This window comes from Triturus cristatus, chromosome 11 (assembly GCF_964204655.1).
Source record: "Triturus cristatus chromosome 11, aTriCri1.1, whole genome shotgun sequence".
NCBI classification, from domain to species: Eukaryota; Metazoa; Chordata; class Amphibia; order Caudata; family Salamandridae; genus Triturus; species Triturus cristatus.
The window spans coordinates 1,053,011,356-1,053,033,586 of NC_140594.1; the positions used below are offsets into that span (position 1 = coordinate 1,053,011,356).

The 22,231-nt window shown below is 47.4% G+C and overlaps 1 protein-coding gene across 1 annotated transcript in view; it reads left to right on the forward strand.

The window, feature by feature from the left end:
- Window positions 1-14,505: 14,505 nt before the first annotated feature.
- Window positions 14,506-22,231, forward strand: part of LAMP3 (lysosome associated membrane protein 3) — a 126,821-nt gene continuing 119,095 nt past the window's right edge. The window contains exon 1 of the mRNA XM_085635358.1: window positions 14,506-15,222. Within this exon, the coding sequence (XP_085491484.1) occupies window positions 15,180-15,222 (43 nt within the window). The 5' untranslated portion in view covers window positions 14,506-15,179. The remainder of the gene's footprint in view (window positions 15,223-22,231) is intronic.

Genomic DNA, 22,231 nt, shown 5'->3' on the forward strand with positions numbered 1-22,231 from the left:
AGATGGGGATATACTCTAGCGGTACACTCCGGCTTCACCTCTGGTTCTAGGGGAGTGGGGATCCTGCTTCGCCGTTCCCTGCCACTCCACATTGACCACACGGAGACAGACCCACTGGGCCGATTTGCAGGCCTGTCGGGGAGATGGGCGGGTCGCCGGGTTAACTTCATTTCTACATATATCCCCCCCGGCCTTCAGACTCAGGCGTATGTAGACTTGGGTAGACTCTTGCTCTCCCTCCCTGACGGGAAGTTGTTCATCGGGGGTGACTTTAATGCTGTGGTCTCCGGAACCCTTGACAGACATCCACCCAGGGAAACGCCTTCGGGGCAAAGGTGGTTGGCGGATTTCCTCGAAGCTTTCGGGTTCACGGACATCTGGCGGCTGGTGCACCCCACGAGTAGGCACTTCACCTTCCACTCTGGTCCACATCGCTCTTTTTCCCATCTGGATTACGTCTTAACTTCCATACAGCCGGACATGACCATACGGGAGGCCTCCCTCCTTGCGCGCGGCATTTCTGATCACTCGCCAGTATACATACAGGTCGCGCTGCGGGGTGGCCTGGAGGGATGCGTCTTCCCCATACCCGCTTGGTGTCTCAGGAGTGAGGACATGCGGAAAAAGCTGTCTAGCTCCATTGAGCGCTACTTCGAGCTCAACGTCGGATCGACGAGCTCCTCGGTCGCCCTGTGGGTGGCTTTCAAGGCGGTGCTACGGGGAGAGGCCCTTTCGGCCATCTCCGGCAGCCGTAAGGAAAGAGTGGCGCAGGTCGCCTCGGTTGAGGCGGACCTAAGAGCACTTGAAGAGGTCGCTTGTGCGGATACGGAGCCGGGAGTGCAACATCGGCTGCGCCTTAAAACCGCGGAGTATAGAGAGCTGGTCACGCACGCTGCCCAGACTGGCATTCAGCACAAGGTGGGCAGGATATATGACCAGGGAGACAAGGCAGGCAAACTTATCGCCTGGCTGGAAAAAAAACAGCGGGCCACGACAGTGGTGCCGGAGGTCAGGACGGCGTCGGGAGACACGGTAACGGAGCCCAGAGAGATTGTTGCGGAATTCGCAAGGCGGGGTCTGGGCTGTGAGTGCCGTCTCCGTGTGCTACCCCCTTTTGTCAGGCCTACTCACCCTGCCGTAAGGCATCCCAATGTGAGTGGCCCTACCCCTACACACCACCCTGTCGGTGTGTCTCCATAACCAACCATTGTACCTTTACTTATCCGCCTGTCTGTTTGTCCAGCACTGCGACACCACTGTTTCTTATGTGTGGGTGGGTGTGTCAAGAACTTCTTGCTGTGCTACTCCCCGCACTCCACGATGATAACGAGCTGTACTGGGGGGAGCGGCACCTTATAACCCCCCCACTAATTTCCTGCCTCCGACGGTGATTTTCACCGATTGGGGGGTTCATAAATCACCTGCCCCCCCATTGGTTGGGAGGTTTGACACTTCTCAGGCACACCTTGGGCACGAAGGATTGCCCCATCTGCTTCTGGGCACTTTGCAGCACCCAGAACCAGATCCTTCTGGTGGCTCGGCGGCTGTTGCGGTGCCGGCCCTCGAGACCCCCTTTGGGGGCGGCCTCTACAATAACCCCTGCGCTGTGCCCACTCCAGCATAGCATGCAATCTTCTATCATCTGCATCTCTCATAAAAACAGCCAACATGCGTTGTAGTTATAGTGGTCATTCTTGGCTGCAGTTTTATTACGATTACATGCATAATCCTCTCTTCATTTTTACAACACTCTGGTCATAATTTTATGACCCTGGCCATAAATCACCATTGTGAACTGTCATATCTTATTTATCATAAATCATATGCTTTGCTTGTCATAACACATTGCTTGTCGTAAATCATGTGTACATCATAAATTTGTAAATCACCCGCCAGTTCATTGTTCTGCTCTTTTGCAGGCTTATCTCATTTCTTGCCACTTCTGGGTCATAAAATTATTCTGTTGGTTTCCACACTCCTTGCGTGTGGGGGGTAGCTGCTCTCAGGAGTTAGGCCCAAACTCGCTACCTTGTTAGTCTCATTTGTGCCCTGCCATCTGGCGGGGTCTGGGCTGCGAGTGCCTTCTCTGTTTGCTACCCCCTTTTGTCAGGCCTACTCACCCTGCCATAAGGCATCACAAAGTGAGTGGCCCTACTCCTACACACTGCCCTGTCGGTGTGTCTCCATAACCAACCACTGTACCCTTACTTATTTGCCACCCTGTCAGGGAGGCTAAAATCTTCCTGTGGCTCCCCACAGCGTCATCAGTTTTTTTGTTTTTGTTTTGTTTTTACTTGCAGCCTGCCAGAACCACACAGATTATCCCAAAACACACACATCCCTTCCTCCGATAGGTGAACCCCATCTCAACCATAGAGCCCTGGGCGGCCTGGATGGATGAGGCTGTGCTTGATGCTTTCCAGGCCATTGATTTTGCAGAACTTGTTTACTGCAATGTTCAGTTTCCTCCTCGAGTTTTCAACCGCCTTGTGCTACTCTGCCCCTCGCCAAGCCATTCTAAAGATCAACTCTAACCATATAATGGAAGTATTACTGAAGCACTTTGCCGCCTCTGTTAAGTCCGTCTGGATGGCCTGGAGGAGCACTTTCCTCCCCAGCTGGGCCAGGTCGTCCCCCCCGAGGTGTATCAAGATGTCCGGATGCCACGCTGTGTCAGCCTGTAAATCCCTTAGTGCCTCCGGCAACTGGTTCCATCTCATCCCTGGATGACCCAGCCATCAGACGCATGTGTTAACCGGCCTTTCCATCTGCTTGTAACCCCCCGCTGCCACCAAAACTGCATCCGGGATACAAAAGAGTGCCCCACCATCCATACCAGTTGGGGTCGCCTTCCTGCTGAAGCAATAATCACAAATGTCAGATGGCCTCTCGCACTGGAGGCTGCGCCTCCTCTCACATCCCCCTTTTCTTTTGCCAAGCTTTTCTACAATAATTGGGGTCTCACATAGGTCCTGTATGCCGTGGACCGCCATCTGCCGATCGCTTTGATCCCTGCCTCGGTCATCCTGTGTTGGTCTGCCGATGTTGCTGCGCCAATCCTAAATGAATGAGAGCCGAATGCTGCTGGGGGGAGCCCTGCTCTGGTGAGGGCTTGGCACATCACTGCTGTGAATTGAAATGTACTTAGGAGGCTCCTATCCTCATGTTTGAAAAGTGGGCCCTCCCCTGCTGGTCCAATTGTCATGTAAGTTAGGAGGCAGCCGACTACTCAGTATCTGTGGTCCTTGATACACTTTAACCGCACCACTGCCCCTTTGCCAGCCTGGTCCGTTTTTGACCACCGCCGTAGTAGCTCAACCTCCGGCAAGCTGGGTTGAATGTATGACGTTACAATGCATACATTTACAATGCATGCCTTTACAACGCAGTTTTTACATCGCAACATCCTTTACAACACATACATTTACATCGCATGCCACTACAACAAATTTTTTTAAACTACATTTACAACGCATTCCATTACATCACATTATACCTTTACAACGCATACCATTACAACGCATACCATTACATTGCATTTAAGGTAAGTATTGGATAGTGTAGGGGTAAAAATTACTATTCTAACTCCAGGGGGTGCAACAGTAGGGTAAGTGTTGGATAGTGTAAGGGTAACATTTACGATTCTAACTCCAGGGGGTGCAACAGTAGGGTAAGTCTTGGATAGTGTAGGGGTAAAAAATTACTATTCTAACTCCAGGGGGTGCAACAGTAGCGTAAGTGTTGGATAGTGTAGGGGTACTATGCGTTGTAATGGTATGCGCTGTAATGACATGGGATGTTATGGGGGTGCAACAGTAGGGTAAGTGTTGGATAGTGTAGGGGTAACATTTACGATTCTAACTCCAGGGGGTGCAACAGTAGGGTAAGTGTTGGATAGTGTAGGGGTAAAAAATTACTATTCTAACTCCAGGGGTTGCAACAGTAGCGTAAGTGTTGGAAAGTGTAGGGGTACTATGCGTTGTAATGGTATGCGCTGTAATGACATGGGATGTAATGCTTGCGTTGTAGTGACATACGTTGCAGTGTCATGCGTTGTAGTGACATGCGATGTAATGACTGAGTTGTAGTGACATGCATTGTAAAGGATGTTGCGATCTAATGACTGCGTTGTAAATGTAGTGCGATGTAATTACTGCGTTGTAAAGGTTGTTTCACAGCCGGGCTTGAGGTCGGCTGCTTGCAAGCAGCGCCCTGCTGGGCCAGGATTCCTGGGGGCCACCAGCTCGCTGAGCCGAAATGCCTCAAAGAACAAGGTCGCAAAGGCAGCCCTGAAAAGGTTAAGCTCAAATGTGTCCCTTGCTATTAACCCCAGTGTGTCCATGCGCCGGGTCAATCTTGTGAAGTCTATGAGTGGCCTGTTGTCTGTTTTATCCCCCTCTGACCGCTTCCACCGTTTCATAGCTGCTTTAATTTAGTGAGAGGCCGTGGGGTCCTGACCAGTGATTATCTTAGCGAAGTGAGCAATAGCTGACAGATGGGCCTGCGCCCATGATCTCAACCTTTTGCTTGTGAATGCCCACTGGATGAGCAGCTAGACTGCCCTTCTCGTCTCGACCGTATCTCCCAGTGTCTGGATTCCTCCTATTTGCATCACTGTCCCTGCGTATTTCTTGTAGCGCTTGGCCGCTTCCGGGGTGAAGGCCTGGTTTACTAGTACCGAGAAGTCTGTCCCGCCAGATCCCATAACTGCTCTGGGAAGGGGGTCATAACCTGTTCCGCCCCTGGTGCCAATTCTCTGAATCTGCTCATCTGTGCTCGTGAAAGGGCGTCTGCCACCGCGTTCTATGACCCTGGTACATGACGTGCCTTCAGATCTATATTCTCTTCCAACTGCAATTTAACCAATTGACATTAGTCTCAGTATATCTGGGCACCTGGTTAAGCCTCTGTTGATTGCCTGTATTACTCCTTTGTTGTCAGACCAAAGCGTCAGCTTCCTGTTCCTCAAATTACACCTCCAGACTGTTAGGGCCACTACAATGGGGAAGAGCTCCAGAAATGTGATGTTGTTGGGGATGCCCTGTTTATGCCATCTGTTTGGCCATTGGCCCACACACCACTTGTCACCCAGGACTGCCGTGAAACCTGTGCTACCCGCTGTGTCTGTGAACAGGGCTATCTGCTTGGCTGTCACCCAGCACTCTCTCCATATCAGGACACCAATAAATTCTGCTAGGAATGTGTCCCACATGAGTAGGTCCTGCTTGACCCCTGCCCCCAGCCTGACGTGTTGGTGCTTGTGAGTGAGCCCGGCTGTTAGCTGTGTAAGGCACCTGGCGAAGACCCTGCCTGCTGGAATGACCTTGGCTGCAAAATTGAGCTTGCCAATCAACTGCTGGAGCTCGCGGAGGGTTGCCTTCTCCCGGCCGCGAAAACCCCTTATCTCCTCCCTAAAATCCCTCACCTTCTCCTCTGGGCAGTCGGGATGTTCCCGCAACTGAATCTAGCTCTATCCCCAGAAATGTGAGTTTGGTTGAGGAGCTTACTGTTTTCTCGGGGCCTAATAACTCCCCCCCTGCAGATATCTTGCCTCCGACTGCTGTTTTCCCTTATTGGGGGGTTCGTAAATCGCCTGCCCCATGGTCGGGAGGTTTGGTACCTCTCAGGTGCACCTTGGGCATAACCGGTCGCCCCCATCTGCTTCTGGGCACTGCAGATCCTTCCGGTGGCTCGGCGGCTGTTATGGCGCTGACCCACGAGGCCTTCTTTGGGGGGGGGCCTCTGCAAAAACATGTGTAGGAAGGTTCCTGCTCCTCCACAACCATGTACATTTTCTCCCTTCGTAGTCATTCCAAAAGCTGTTCAATTGTGTGCATGTATAGTAGATCCAGTGAAACATTTTCAGCTGTTCCAGCCTGAATCCAACCTGTACTGCAACCTCCCAGGGGAGCCTACAAGCCTCTTCCAGTTCACATCTTCTAAATTTCAAACATCCCTCTGCCTTTGGATCATTAAGCTCCCCAGCAGATCTGGGGGTTGTAGAGTGATGTTTTATATTGCTAAGATATTGTCTAACTTCTTAGCAGTTCCAATAACACTGTGTAGTCCAGGGGGGAGTTATCTTCATGGTTCAAAAGTTCCTCCTTGTATTTCCACAGTGTGTTTCAATTGGATATATTGATAACATTATAAATCCTGTAGAGAAAACTCCACTTTCAGAGTCTCAAACAACCTCCTCTCTCATTTGACCCAAACATCCCCTCTTATCTATAAGTATACCCTCCATTTCTTAAAAACAGGATGGTTTCACATCTCCAGGAGAGTGCTCCTGTTCTATACGGAGCCTTGGTCGTAATTTTCTCCTCCCAATCAATAACTTTCAGTGCCCTGTAGTACATCCTAGATCAGGAAGAGCAATACCCCTGTCATGGACACCCCTCTATAGTGTGCTCAGTGCTATTCTAGTAGCAAGCCGAGTACTTTGTCCACTCTTTTAAAGAACTTCTTCGTGATGGGCAATGAGGACTTCTGGACTACATCCAAGAGTCTATGCAGTGAGACCATCCGGCGAAGCATAGCTAGGCCTAGCACTGACTGCAGTAGTTACCTCAGTGAGTTGAGATACAGCATTTTGGAATCACCTCCAGGTTGGTGGAGGTGAACTAAGACTCATTTTCTGTAATGTGAATGCCTAAGTATTCGAAAATCCATCTCTGGTCACCTGGGATAGACACTCCAGACCCAGTGCAGGTTACCACCTGATCATCTATTAAAAGAGTGGTTTGTCCCAGTTTATCCTAAACCTGAGTATCTCCCAAACACTGAACACCTGCAGCAATCTCTGCACTGTCAAGTCATGCTTTGCTACATCTCATTGCAGATCGTCTGCAAATAGGGAAATTCTGTTGTCTCATCTGCCATCTTGCCAAAGCCTCTTGACCGGTGCACACTGTCTGACCCAGCTCCCCAGTTATTGTTGGCATTTATGACATAATTTTGGGATAATGACTGTGGAAATCCCTGTAAGGATAGATCATTCCTGACATTTGAGGATGATAAATGGGCATAAAAGTCTAAATCTGTCAGTGTGCCAGAAAATAGAACTTGATGAAATTGATATGATAATATTCAGAGGCCAAATGTGCACTTCTCAAGTATGAAAAGTGGGTGCGTCTGGAAAGAAATTCAGCTTTTTATGAAATTGGATGTAGTTCATATAGGAAACGTCAGTAGTTGATATTGAATTATGTCTATTTTTTTAAAAATGGCAAACTGATGTTTGAGGACAAATGGTTAGGCTTCCGATGTATATGTCAATCTGATATTTTACTGATAATTCATATTGAGTTTTAGAGTATTATTGCGGGTTTTAGTTCCTTGTTATCAGAGGGCGCTTACGACTATAACTGCCATTTTTAGTTCTTGCTTCAGACAGTTTTACTTGTCTAACAGGTCTCATGGCAGCAAACATAACAAGATCACACATATAAAGGGGGTGTTTGGGTCAGCCCGCTCCAGCTGTTGGCTTGTTCGGGCAAACAACCTTAGGGCATTGCCTCGTTTGGGTCTCCTTCATGTTTTGTAACATTTCACCGCATTTCGTGGATGTCTACATTTTTCCAAAAACAGATTTCACCTTGGTAAATAGGTTGAAAGTAGTCTGTCGGAAGCATGCATCTAAGAGTTGGCCTGCCTTCTCCACAGAGTCTCTTCTGCCCCAATGTGTCACATTTCCACAGGATCGTTGATGCTGGAGGGATATCTTGTAGAGGGCAGCTACAAGCATGGGTAACAGGCTATCACCACCACCTCTACCATGGTGATTGGATTTAACAATGAATGGCAGTCATCTTGGAGCTGGATTTTCCTCTGATGGTAAAAAACACAACATTCGAAGATGGCTGCCAATTTTCATATACCTCAAGATTTTAAACATCTTGTATGTTTATTCTCCTTTGCAAAGTGCATGCCCCTTGGAAGGGAACATTCCAAATAATGTGCATTCTTTTGTTTCTTGATTCAGGGACTTTATCAAATAATACTGCCAAGGAAAATTGAGAGGGATTGAGCAAATGATATTGTACAGAAAATTATGGGATTGCAGTTGTTCTACTAAGGTCTTACATGCACTGTCTCCCAGACAGAAGAATTAGGATCTGCTTCCTTCTTTCCTAATCTTCACTAGGCCTGGGTGTGAAATTCCCCTTGGCTCACAGAGTTTTTCCCACTCCATGTAGCGGCGGAGCGGAGATTTTTCTTCGCTCGCCAAACTGAAGTTGGCGAGCACGAGTGAGGAAAATCTTACTCCAGACCACCGCAAGATTTCTCAGCACGGGCGGCCGCGGATGGCCACTACTACTCGCTTTGAGAAACCTTCCGTTCACGTTGACGAATCTGCCACTCGAGTAGAACATATACTCGAGCTGCAGAAAGAAGCAGCGCCCTCTGTTGCGGCGCATGGTGCCATTCGCGCTGATTTGCCAGCGTGGAACAAACACCCCGTGCTAAAAATCAGCGCGAACAGCCCAACCTAATGCACTTTGCCGCTTGCGTGACTCCACATAGCAGGGCTGAGTTTTTGGGTCGATTTGCAGATTTCTGCATAGCGGAACTCTGCGAACTCCACCCAGACCTAATCTTCATAAACAGCTACTCCTGTGAATGTTACCACACTACACAGGAATTCATTGTGCCCTGTTCAGAAATTAACTTTTGAAAATATGGGCATTGTTTTGATTTATAAATTTCATGAATGGGATATTAGCATGGAAAACTAAAGACTCCTTCAGTACTAGTGGGGACATTATGCACCATGCTCTTTCAAAGACAATACGGCAGCAACAACTAAAAACCTTTTCTAGTACTTATTGCTATTAAGAAGTGTATTTTTTCATGTGCGAATGAAAAAGAAGTGCTTGGAAGAGTATAATGGAGTCTGGGCATGCAGATGTGGTTCAGAGGTGTTTGGGCTTGCAGATGTTCTGATAAGAAGACCTTGTCCCCTTCCCTTGTAGAAGAACCTGGCTCACCGTTTTTCTGTAATTATCTTCTCAAGCTTCTGTGAAGGGTGCTTACTGGAAATTACTGGAGAACTGAGATCAGGTGAGCAGCTATTTAATCATATCTTTAGCTACAAAAAAAAACATGTGGCAAAATACTTTTTGCTGATGCTGCACAGCATCAGAAAAAAAGATGCAATGATGTGACCGCTATTGGTAATACCACTCTGGGTGCATGCATGTGCCACCGGGCATGTGCGAGCATAGTGAATGATGATGGCAGAGTTTTCCCTTTTTTCAATTGACTGATCTGATTGGCTGATGGGGGCTGTTGCTTAGATTAATTACAAAAAAAATTAAATGCCCACAAGCAGTAGAGGAGCACCGTAGGAGTGGGTGGGAGAATCAAATGGTGGATAAAATACACGTAAAACCAATGAATTGGAGAGGCAAAGCAGCACATGCAGGAGAGAGAACACAGAGCACAACTGAGAAAGAGACTAGAAAGATGGTAGCACACAAGGCATAGAGCAACCAGCCGCAGTCCATGCATGTAACAGCGGCGAGGCGGAGTAAGGGAGGATTTCAAGGGACGATGCGGAGGGAAAGTTAAATAAATAAACAATGTTCTCTTTGCATCGTCCCTTGAAATCCTCTCTTACTCGGCCCCACGGCCCCACGGCCCCACCGCTGTTACCGGCACGGACCGCAGCTGACAGCAACACAGTGCACAGGGACTGTGGAAGAAGCACAGGAGAGAAAGAGCAACACCAGAGAGAGACCAACATGGAGCACAGGAGAAGTCTGGTGTTTGGGGAGAGAAGCAGCTTACAAGGGAGACAGCTATAAAATGCTGGCACTCTCATGGATTGCTGAATAAACACAGTATTTCCCTAAATGTGAACAGTGAAAATGTATAAGCAATACATTGAAAAAGATGGTAAAGGGGTTGTGCTCCAGGAGAGGGACAAACAGATTAAGGAGAGAGCAGGCTTCCAATAAGAAGCAAGTACATGAGAGTGACAGTAAAGCCAACCAGTGGTAAGCATTAGGCAGGCTCTAAGCGCACTGTACTATATTTACTTAACAGATAACACAGTTGTATGTTTTATTTGTATTAATGTATTGTTTATTCTTGGCATATGAAAACATTGATCAATACAAATGAAACAATACAGTAAATATCAAACACACAGTAGTTAGCTATGGGAAAAGATTTTGCAGATTCTGATGATAACCCATATTGAAGGTTTTGCACAGACAGTGTTGTTTGTAAAATTCTGTATAACTGCAGTACAATACTCCTTTATGTGCATGTCCTAGTATTTCCTAATATTAACTGCTTAAAAATAACTTAATTTTTATTAAGAGTTTCATAAACCATGATTACAATATATAAAAATAAAAAAAAATTGTTTCCCCTTTTACGCTGCTAAAAAACAGGAGGTTCATAGTCAACAGAAATCTTGTTCTACCCTTTGTACTGCACCCCAGTGCTGCTAGCTCAGCAGCATGGGTCCTCATCCTCAGTCTAACGCCTTCGGCCTGGGACGACTCCTGGTGGCCGACCGCCCTGGGAGCAGCTCCAACACCCACTGACGACGCACGCAACCTGGGATTCATCCTGGACTCTAGACTCTCCATGACCAAACAAGTCAACGCCATCTCATCCTCCTGTTTCAACACCCTCTACATGCTCCGAAAGATCTACAAGTGGATCCCCACCGACACTAGAAGAACGGTCACCCAGGCCCTCGTCAGCAGCAGACTGGACTATGGAAACGCCCTCTACGCGGGAGCCCCGGCCAAACTGCTGAAACTACTGCAACGCATACAGAACGCCTCTGCCCGCCTGATCCTCGACATCCCTCGCCACAACCACATCACACATCACCTGAGACCTGCACTGGCTTCCCGTCAACAAGAGGATCACCTTCAAGCTCCTCACCCACGCACACAAAGCCCTCCACAACACCGGTCTAGCATACCTCAACAAACGGCTCACCTTCTACACCGCGAACCGCCAGCTCTGCTCCGCCGACCTCGCCCTCGCCACCGTCCCCCATATCAGGAGAACGACCACCAGTGGCAGATCGTTTACCTACCTCGCCGCCATGTCATGGAATACCCTCCCCATCCTCCTACGGCAGACCGAAGAACTACTAACCTTCAGGAGGCTACTCAAGACCTGGCTGTTCGAGCAGTAGCAGCACCCCCCTGCCCCCCCAGCGCCTTGAGACCCTCACGGGTGAGTAGCGCGCTTTACAAATGTCTTGATTGATTGATAGTTAATGGCCAAGGTATTGTAGCACTGTTCTGTTGCCTCAGCAGGGAAATCTAATTAGGGTCTATAGGACTGCGCCCATATACTACTGCTTCAACTGGGACTTCTAGTACCAGCCTGTGATCGAGTACTCTTGTTCTACTGACCCAGCGATCTCCAAAGTCGGTTCTGGAAGACCCAATCCATGCCAGATTTTTAGCATATACACATTTAGATAAATGTTGTTGGTCTCTTAAAAATCTGGCATGGATTCGGCCCTCCAGGACCGACTTTGAAGAACCCTGACTGACTTAACTGTGACATCTAGTAATAACCAGTAGTGGTACCATTTGTGGTGACACTCACCTTATAGCAGCGTGTGCTATTACACCGATCTTCTAACTGCACATAGAAACCTAGTAAGGGTGAGCAAAATATTTTGCTGAATGGGTTGGTTTTAAGCTCTTTTTAAGCAGCCTTGCACCCCGCCACTTTCTCAACAGAATTAATAGAAATAAATGCAGGTTTCTTTTAAAGGTTCAAGCACATGTTCTCGCCTCCATTAACTCAGCAGACCAAGGCATCGAGTGCAGCTTCTCATCCTCCGACGTGGTCCAGCAGACCGGCAGATCAAAGCTCCAATATTGTCTTTAGGCATATCCACCACTCTGTGCTTGGCAAACCTGGACTCCTTTCTTGTTCATTAAATGTTAGCAAAACCCTGAAACTGACCGAAGTGTCTAATGTCAAAAAAGCAGTGTGCCAGAGTAAGAGCATTCACATTCCCACCTTGCAATACACAACAGCTTTGTAAGATTAATAAACATACATATTGAAACTATGTGACTGTAAATTAAACATTACTGAGTAGTGTGGAAGAGTCCGTGATCTTCAGAATGTCTCGATCGCTTCCGTTATGTTCACTCTATGTTAGACATGTAACGCCCTTTTCATGTCACATCTTGTCCATCCACATATCTTACACCTCACTTCTTTCCTCTTCAACACCCTCTTTTCAACCTCTCCTGATTCAATTTTCGCTCATCTCCTTCACTTCACCACCCCAAATCATGCAACACACCCACTCAACTGTACAAGTACTGCATTTTATTTTAATTTCGCTTTATCAATAATCTGATAACCGTGTACTTCCTTTCCACACATTTATACAGAATCACAACTGTAATTGGAATTTATGACCCTTGCTTTGTGAGCTCTGCATAGAGGCCAGGATTACAAGGCCATATATTCTGAATACATTTTTGATGCAGTGAGCGGCATTGTCAGAAACTCACACTGCCTGCAGCATTAACTCCTGAGCTCTCAATCGTGGCCCGTTATAAACATCTGGAGGGGACACTGTTCAAAGTATGCACTACACAAAAGTAGCATGGGGTGCGAAAAACCAGAAACACAACACTCTGAAAATAGCTAGCACTCTTAGGGAATGCAAGCTTAAGCCATTCATCTAAACATGTGAAACATAAACAGGAACTAAATCGCTGATATAGATCACCTTAACGTTCTTTAGATTATTTGTTCAGAAATCGATCAGTATTTTTGCCATTAAATTCAAGGACGTGAATATTGGGGCCGATAGGGACCTGTTTCAATTTCTTTTTTTATTTACCAACGGGTCTTAGACCAAGAAGAACCTGGCCCCCTTAAAGCCCTGTATTCGTCTCTACATCCTTATGCACTGCAGATACCACGTCACACCATCCTGAATTTAGATTTGATTCCTATCAGACCTCTTGCCTAAGCGTATGGATTTCACCAAGGAGTTTTGGGTATGTTTTGTTCAACTGCGCTTATTTCCCTCAGTTGTTCTCTGACATAGTAATATTAATGTGGATGCCATGTGTTGATTAGTGTATGTCCAGTTTCATCAGACACACTAGATTGTTATAATTTATTTTTATCCTGGTCTTTTTTTTCTGATGGAGAGAAGTTCCACTCTCTGGACAGTCGAAAGCTGCTAACACTTCCTAAAATTCCTATGGTACAACATTCTATACAAAGAGATCAAGGTGAGCCCAAATTTTCAGCCACACCATTGCATTAGACTGGGATCTCAAATGTTGTGCTATTACATGGACATGTAGACCAGCTCGGATTTAAGCCCTTTCCAGGGACGAAGAGGCTACGTGTGTGGAATGCGAGATCTCCCTTATAACCTTTTGTAAGAAGGCTACTTTATGTAAACCATTCTCTTCCACTGCACTCTAGTTTATATTGCTGCAAGACTAAAACAAGAGTCTTCGGGTCTAAGATGCTAACAAAGGAGGCCTCAGTGCTGTGTTGCAAGTTGCAGGCTTGGTGCACAACACTGGCACCACAGTGTGGTTCCTGTTGATATGTTGTGATTGAAGCATCTGGCCAGCAGACCAGCTCAGTTGGTATGAGTCGATATATCCTAAAATAAGCAATGACCAACACAAGAATGAAGAACAGAGACGAGGATCTGATGATAAGAATATTACTAGTTAATGTAGGGGATTCGTCGAGTGTAGAAGGAAATATTAATTAGAGGAGGAGTCCTTGAACGGGTGGAAGATCTTGAGATGTTGGGTTTCTTATTAACGCTGTATTTTCCATTTGAAAGTTCAAGTTTGCCTAAACTCTCAATGGAAATGTATTAACAACTAAATGTTGGGGTTCTTGCCAGTCGTTTCTATTACTTCAAATACCCTATTTCTCATTACACTGACCACGATGTGGCGTCACTCAGCAAGCCGACTTGGATAGCTTCATGACAATGCAAGTTGTCTTCTTGGTAGGTCTTTCTAGGGCCCGAAGGTGGGGCAAACCTCTCCGAGGTGAGTTCTCTGAGCAAAAAAGATACAGGTGGCAACACAGTGTCTGCACATGAAAGTGGAAAGTGACTGAACTACAGAACCCGCCACACTTAGCACCTTGAGACACTCACGGGTGGGTAGTCGCTCTTTATAAGATTACTGATTGATCGATTAATACACCAACAAGCAATGACCTTTACTCTGTTAAGTGTACCTGTGAGCAGGGACACACGACACAGGTCATCTTTGCAGATAGGGTTGGGAGTGACATGTTCCTGCCACTGCTGACCTTTTCTTTGTGTTACATTATGTCACAGCTGTCAAATCACCTACATGTGGCGTGTCGCCCGCTTTTTACTGCTAAAATAGAATTTAATGGAGTCCCCCGCTTTTCAGACCCATATCATCCTCAAAAGAGGTGTCCATCCCCCACTGACCTTAATAGGACCAGTCTTCTAAACACCTGACTACACCCACATTTTTTAGACAAAGAGGTTGATGTTGGCAAGAAGTGCTGTGTTTCTGAATCTGAAACCTTCCGGGTAGCCGGTGGGAAGGGTGAAACTGTGGCTTTCTTTACAAATGGTGTCTCCCTCATCGAGCAAGAGGTGAGGTGAGCGCAGCTAAAGACAAAATCCCGGTTGTGGGCTTTTCTCGCATCCTCTTTCCGTCTGGCTCATTTCTGAGGCGCATTTCGTATAACAAGACATTTGTAGCCGGCGGGGTGGTTTGTTAAGAGAACGGAAGTACATTTTCCGACTAGATCAGACTGAGATTCTCTGGGGTACCCAAGGAGCACGAACTGGGACACGACACCAGCAATCGCTAGAATGCACGCAGGGCCCCACTTCCGCTGACTGCATCAGTTCTCAACAGTATTTGGCAATGCAAGCGCAGGGGGTCGACGGTTGCTCAATCCGCTCGCATTCAGTTTCATTTCTCGCTCTCTGCACAGGGAAGTAGAAAGTTAGGCTCCCTCCCCTCTCTGCACGTGACGTGACTGCTCGGGTTTAAACTTTGTACGGAGCGAGGCGCCCCCCTCCCCTCGCTTCACCCACTCACTAGTTACTTTCTTCCTGAACTCCATTTCCACTGACAGCAGCAGCAGCCGCCGCACTTAGCGCATCCTGAGGCACGGGAGAACCTTCAGCCGCTACCATGGGCAGCCCGACGTTGTGGAGTTTAATTCTGGTCTTATCTGGTGAGTGTAGCGCCTTGAATCGAGCCCTTTTGTTCACGATCGGTTTAGTGGACTTTTAATTATATACGTGTTGTTCGTTTTATTATTATTCACGATCCGTGAGATTGTTTCTCTGAGCTGCACGCAAGGATGGTTTGATTTTAAGTTTCCTGAGTAACGAACTCGTAACTAACTGTACACAAAGACACGCACGAAGGAACGCTCTGAACGCGACGTTCCCTGAAAGTGCACGCGCTGTACTCTTTGCTAGTTTCGGTGTTTCCACTTGGCAATGGTCGCGTGCCCTCTGTGAGCAGGAGGAACATTTCAAGGCCCTTCAAACTGCCCCCCCCCCTCACTCCCCATCCATCCATTCATTCTTTCTCTCTCTTCTTCCCTCCTCTTCTCCCTCTCCTATGCCTTCTCTCTACCCCTTTCCGTTTCTTTCTCTCCATCTTCCTCCTGGAGCCTCCCCTTGCCTGCTCACAGCAGCCAAGTTTTCAGTTTGCTTATGTGTGACATTTCCAGTCATTGGTTTGCTTATCTGTGACGTTTTAAGGCCATATGTGTGATACTTTGAGTGACCCTTTTTGTGAACTGCATAAAGCTGTTATAACAATGAAATAAGATAAATATTGGAAAACTCGCTTTGCATATCAAAATGGTTTAGAAATTGGCCTAAAACAGACCAGAAAGCTGAGCGATCTTCTGAGTAAAACAAGAACAGACTAAAGATGTCAGTTGTCCAAAGAGAGGATGACTTGTCGATCAATCAATCATTCGATCAAGTGGATTTATAAAGCGCAGCTAATCACCCAGGAGGGCATCCAGGCGCTTGCGGGTCATGGTGGCTCAGGTGACTCAGTCGCACAGCCAGTTCTTGAGTGCTGTCCAGAATTCCAGCCGATCGGTGTAAGGTCCAGTGCCGCTCAGGGAGGTCCTTCCGGGTTTTCGCCTCCAGGTAGAAGGAGTGGCCTTCTCTGGTGCTTCTGTGGATGCGCGGGGTGTGGGCGAGTGAGAGGGAGGCGGAGCGCAGTTGTCTGGTAAGGTGGTGGGACTGGTTGATGTAGGCTGGCCCTGGATGGGCCATCTCTATCATTTGGTCATGGCTTTCCACTTTCCCAGCATGACCCCGGTGCATGAGAACAGGAACACATGCACACACAAATACACACAAACAGAATTTCAGATATACAAATACACACAAACAGAATTTCAGATATACAAATACACGCAAACAGAATTTCAGATATTGCAAACTGTTCTGTTTAGTTTTGAAAAATGCAGGTCCTGTAAAAACATTTTTTTTATCAGGAAAACCATTATGATCTAGTTGGTTTACATTTTATGCTCCAAAGCAAAACACCGCCTAAACTCGGCAAATAACAATGAACACGTCTTCAGGCTGCTGAAGAGGGTACAGAGTCAAGTAATTATATTTTACCTCATTATGAACATAAATTTGCAAAACCAAGAATCTTTGAATTATATAGTGACAAAACTCTGGCAGACTACTTTGGAAACTCACCAGACTGCTCAGGAGCCTGTGGACTAGTTTCAATTCAGCAGCAATCGGGGAGGTGGCAATCAGCAGCGCTCCTTTTTTAGGGTCAAGGAGACGCTGTTGACAAATAAAATGGCTTGAAAACCCGCCTGTACTCAAAAGATGAGGATTATTTTATTGCAAAGCAACATTGTTTCTTTCTTCAGTGTAATTTCTGAAATGATGCTTTAACACATAATAATGCAGTACACCCCAAACCATCCCCACTCCTATCTGCCCCTCTCCAATCCACTCCACCTCACCCCATACCAATCCACCCAAGAACAATCCAATCCACCCCATTTCAATCCACTCGCCCCAATCCTCTCCAATCTACCACACTCCAGTCCTCCCAATTTACCCACTCCAATCTGCCCTGCTTCAATCTAAAATAATCTGCCCTGCTCCAATCCAAAACAATCTACCCCTCTCTACTCCAATCTGCCCCACACAAATCTAAACAATCTGCCCGCTCCAGTCCAAAACAATCTGCCACGGTCCACTCCAATCTGCCCCAGTTCAATCTAAAACAATCTACCCACCCCAATCAGCCCCACTCCAATTCTCCCCACTCCACCCCACCCCACCCCAATCCACCCCACTCCACTCCAATCCACCCCACACCAATCCAATCCACCCCACACTAATCCAATGCAGCCCACCCCACTCAATCCAATCCACCTCGCTCCAATCCAAAACAATCTGCACACTCCAATCTAGAACAATCTGCCCCAGTCAAACCTGCAGCAGTCCAACCTGCCCTACTCCAATTCAAAACAAACTGCCCCACTCCAATCTGCCCCACTCTAATCCGCCCAACTCCTATCTGTCCCAGTCCAATCTAACTCAATCTGCCCACTCCAGTGCGCCCAGCTTCAATCTGCCCCACTCCAATCCAAAGCAAATTCCCCCACTCCAATCTGCCCTACTCCAGTCTGCTCTCCTAATTTAATTTAAAACAATATGCCCTAATCTAATCTACCCCACAGCAATCTGCCCCACTCAGTCCACCCCACTCAAATCGGTCTCATTCCAATCCAAAGCAGTCTGCCACACTCTAATCTGCCCGGCTGCAATCTTCCCCAATCCAAAACAATCGCCCCCACTCCAATCTATCCCACTCCAGTCTTCCAACTCCAATCCCCACCACTCCAATCAGTCCCACTGTAATCAAAAACAATCTGCCCCAATCCAATCCAAAACAATCTGCCTCACTCTAATCCATCCCACTGCTATCCAAAACAGTCTGCTCACTCCAATCCGTCCACTCCAATACAAAACAATCGGCCCACTCAAGTCCATCCCACTCCAATGCAAAACAATCTGCCTCACTCTAATCCATCCCACTGCTATCCAAAACAGTCTGCTCACTCCAATCCGTCCACTCCAATCTTCTCCACTCCAATACAAAACAATCGGCCCACTCAAGTCCATCCCACTCCAATGCAAAACAATCTGCCCCACTCTAGTCTGCACCACTCCACTTAAAAACAATCTGCCCGACTCCAATTCGCTCCACTCCAATCCACCTCACTCCAATCCAACCATTCCATCCCAATTCACCCCATTCCAATCCATCACAATTCACCCCACTCCAATACTATCCACCCCACACAAATCCAATCCAATCCAGTCTAAACCAAACTGCCCCACTCCAATTCAATCCACCTCACCCCAATCCAATCTAATCCACCCCCTCCCCAGTCCACCCCACTGCAATCCAAAACAATCTGCCCACTGCAATCTGCCTCACACCAATATGCCCCACTCAATTCAAAACAATCTGCCCCACTCCAATCCAAAACATTCCACCCACTCCAATCTAAAACAATCTGACTCACTCCAATCCAAAACATTCCACCCACTCCAATCTAAAACAATTTGCCCCACTCCAATTGAAAACAATCTGCCCCACACTAAACTGCCCCACTCAATCCAAAACAATTTGCCGCACTCCAATTCTAAACAATTTGCCCCACTCCAAAACAAAACATTCTGCCCACTCCAATCTAAAACAATCTGCCCCACTCCAATCCAAAACTATCTGCCATTTTCTATTCAGCTCCACTCCACTCCAAAACAATGTACCTAACTCCAATCTGCCCCACTCTAATCCAAAGCAATGTGCCTCACTCCAATCTGCCCTACTCTAATCTGCCCCAATCCACTCTACTCCTATCCACCCCACACCAATCCACCACAATCCAGCCCAGACCAAACTACCCCACTCAAATCCAATAAACTTCACCTCACCCCAATTCCATCCACACCACTCCATCCCCAATCCACCACACTCTAATCAAGTCCACTGCAATCTACCCCACTAATCCAAAACAATGTGCCCCACTCCAGTCTGCCCCATACCAATCTGACCCACTTAATCCAAAACTATCTGCCCCACTCCAATACAAAACAATGTGCCCCACTCTAATAAACCCCACTCCAATCCAAAACAATCTATCCCACTCCGATCTGCCTCACTCCAATCCACTCCAGTCTGCCCCATACCAATCCAAAACAATGTGCTCCACTCCAATCCAAAACATTGTGCCTTACTCTAATCAGCCCCAATCCAATCCAAAACAATCTGCCCCAATTTAATCTGCTCCACTCCAATCCAAAACAATCTGCCACACTCCAATCCATTCTACTCCAATCCACCACAATCCATCCCACTCCACTCCAATCCACCCCACACCAATCCAATCCACCCCAATCCAGCTCAGACCAAACTACCCCACTCCAATCCAAAACAACAGGACTCGCTCCAATACAAAACAATCCGCCCCACTGCAATCCAAAACAATCTGCCCCACTCCAATATGCCCACTCCAATCCAAAACAATCTGCCCCACTCCAATCCAAAACACTCTGCCCCATTCTAATATGCCCTACGCTAATCCAAAACAATCTGCCTCACTCCTAGCAGCCCCACTCCAATCAGCCCCACTCCAATCCAATCCACCTCACCCTAATCCGATCCACTCCAATCCAATACACTCAACATTAGTCAAAGCTAACCAAATCTAATACACCCCACCACACCCCACCCCACCCCACCACACCCCACCCCACCCCATTCCAGTCCACCTGCTGCTTGAATGTGGATTTACCTTGAAAAAGGAAAGACAAGAGGCGTTTGGCAAAATAGGAACAGTTGGTTTAATTAAATACTGCGGCTGAGAGTACAACATACAGAAATTTATCCGAGGGCTGACTCAAAGTACAATCAATTTGGACACCATTATATACCTTTCCTGGAGCATCATAAAACAATTCATAGATCCTTTTTAGGAAGAGGAATGTGGGCTTAGTCATGGAGTCATAAATGTCTCCCACCTGATAACAAATGCAGGTGGGTCTCAACCTTGTGTGGACACAATGAGGGCCAGTGGGGAAAGTGTTGATATGTCCAGCATGGGGAGTGCATGATCACTGCATGTGCTGTGAGTGCTGTGTCCTGATTGGCTGATTGTTCCTAACTTCATGCGTCATCTAACTTTATGATATTTTGGGAACACGTGCCCCTCCCTCCATGTGCTTTTTATTGGGGCCTATCTGTGCGTTTTATCTTGGTTATTCCTGTTTGTGCATTTGGTCTGCTGGTTACATGTTACCCCGCCTGTGATCTGTCAATCAGTTCCCTCAAGCCTAGGTCGCAGGGCCTGTGTGACCACATATTTCTGACTCAGTATTGATGGGGAGCTCATAAGGGTGATATCCACAACAGTAACTGATTTCATTTTTATGTACTCATGTATCATTGCGTACATCGACATCAATATTAACACACCCCACCCCAATCAAATCCACCACAATCCAATCCACCCCACCTCAACCCACCCCATTCGAGTTCACCCTACCCTACCCCAATCCAATCCACCTCAATCCAATCCACCCCACACCTCACCCCAATCCAATCCACCCCATTTCCTCCCTAGTCCACCGCACTTCAATCCCCCCACTTTATTCCAAAACAATCTGCCCCACTCCAGTCTGCCCCACTCCAGCGTGCCCCACTCCAGGTGGCCCCACTCAGTCCGCCCCACTCAAATCCATCTCATTTCAATCTAAAAAAGTGTGCCCCAATCTAATCCACCCAGCTGCAGTCTTCCCCACTCCAATCCAAAACAATCGGCCCCACTCCAATCTATCCCTCGCCAGTCTTCCAACTCCAATCCGCCCCACTCCACTCTGCCCCACTCCAATCCAAAACAGTCTCCCCCACTCCAAACTGCCCCAATCCAGTCTGCCCCACTCCAATCCAAAACAGTCTGCCTCACTCAAATCCATCCCATGCCAATCCAAAACAGTCTGCCCCACTCTGATCCGCACAGTCCAACCTGCCCCACTCCAATCCAAAACAATCTGCCCACTCCAATCTACTCCACTCCAATACAAAACAATCTGCCCACTCCAGTCCATCCCACTCCATTCCTCCCCACTCCAAGGCAAAACAATCTGCCTAACTCCAAATTCGAAACAATCTGCACCACTCCAATCTGCCCCTCAAATTTGCCCCATCCAGTCCACCTCAATCCAATCCAACCATTCCATCCCAATTCACCCCACTCCAATCCACCCCACACAAATCCAATCCAGCCTAAACCAAACTAAACCACTCTAATTCAACACACCTCATCCCAATCCAATCCACCACACTCCCTCCCCAATCCACCCACTCCAATTCAATCCACCACACTCTAATCTAAATCAATCTGCCCCACACCAATCTGCTCACTCAATCCAAAACAATCTGCTTCACTCCAATTCAAAAAAATGTGCCTCACTCCAATCCAAAACATTCTGCCCACTCCAATCTAAAACAATCCACCCCACTCCAATCTGCCCCACTCCAGTCCAAAACAATCTGCCCCACTCCAATCTGCCCCACACCAATCTGCCCCACTCAATTCAAAACAATCTGCCTCACTCCAATTCAAAACAATCTGTCCCACTATAAACCAAAACATTCTGCCCCACTCCAATCTAAAACAATCTGCCCCACTCCAATCCAAATCAATCTGCCCCACTCTAATCAGCCCCACTCAACTCCAAAACAATCTACCTCACTTCAATCTGCCCCACTCCAATCTGCCCAACTCCAATCCAAAACAATGTGCCTCACTCCAATCTACCCAATCCAATCTCCCCCACTCCAATCCAAAACAATCTGCCAACTCCAATCTGCCCCAATCCACTCTACTCCAATCCACCACAATCCAACCCGCACCAATCCAACCCACCCCAATCCAGCTCAGACCAAACTACCCCACTCAAATCCAATCCACTTCACCTCACCCCAATTCTATCACACCACTCCATCCTCAATCCACCACATTCTAATCAAGTTCACTGCAATCTACCCCACTCTAATCGAAAACAATCTGCCCCACTCCAGTCTGCGCCATACCAATCTGCCCCACTTAATCCAAAACAATCTGTCCCACTCCAATACAAAATACTGGGCCCCACTCTAGACAGCCC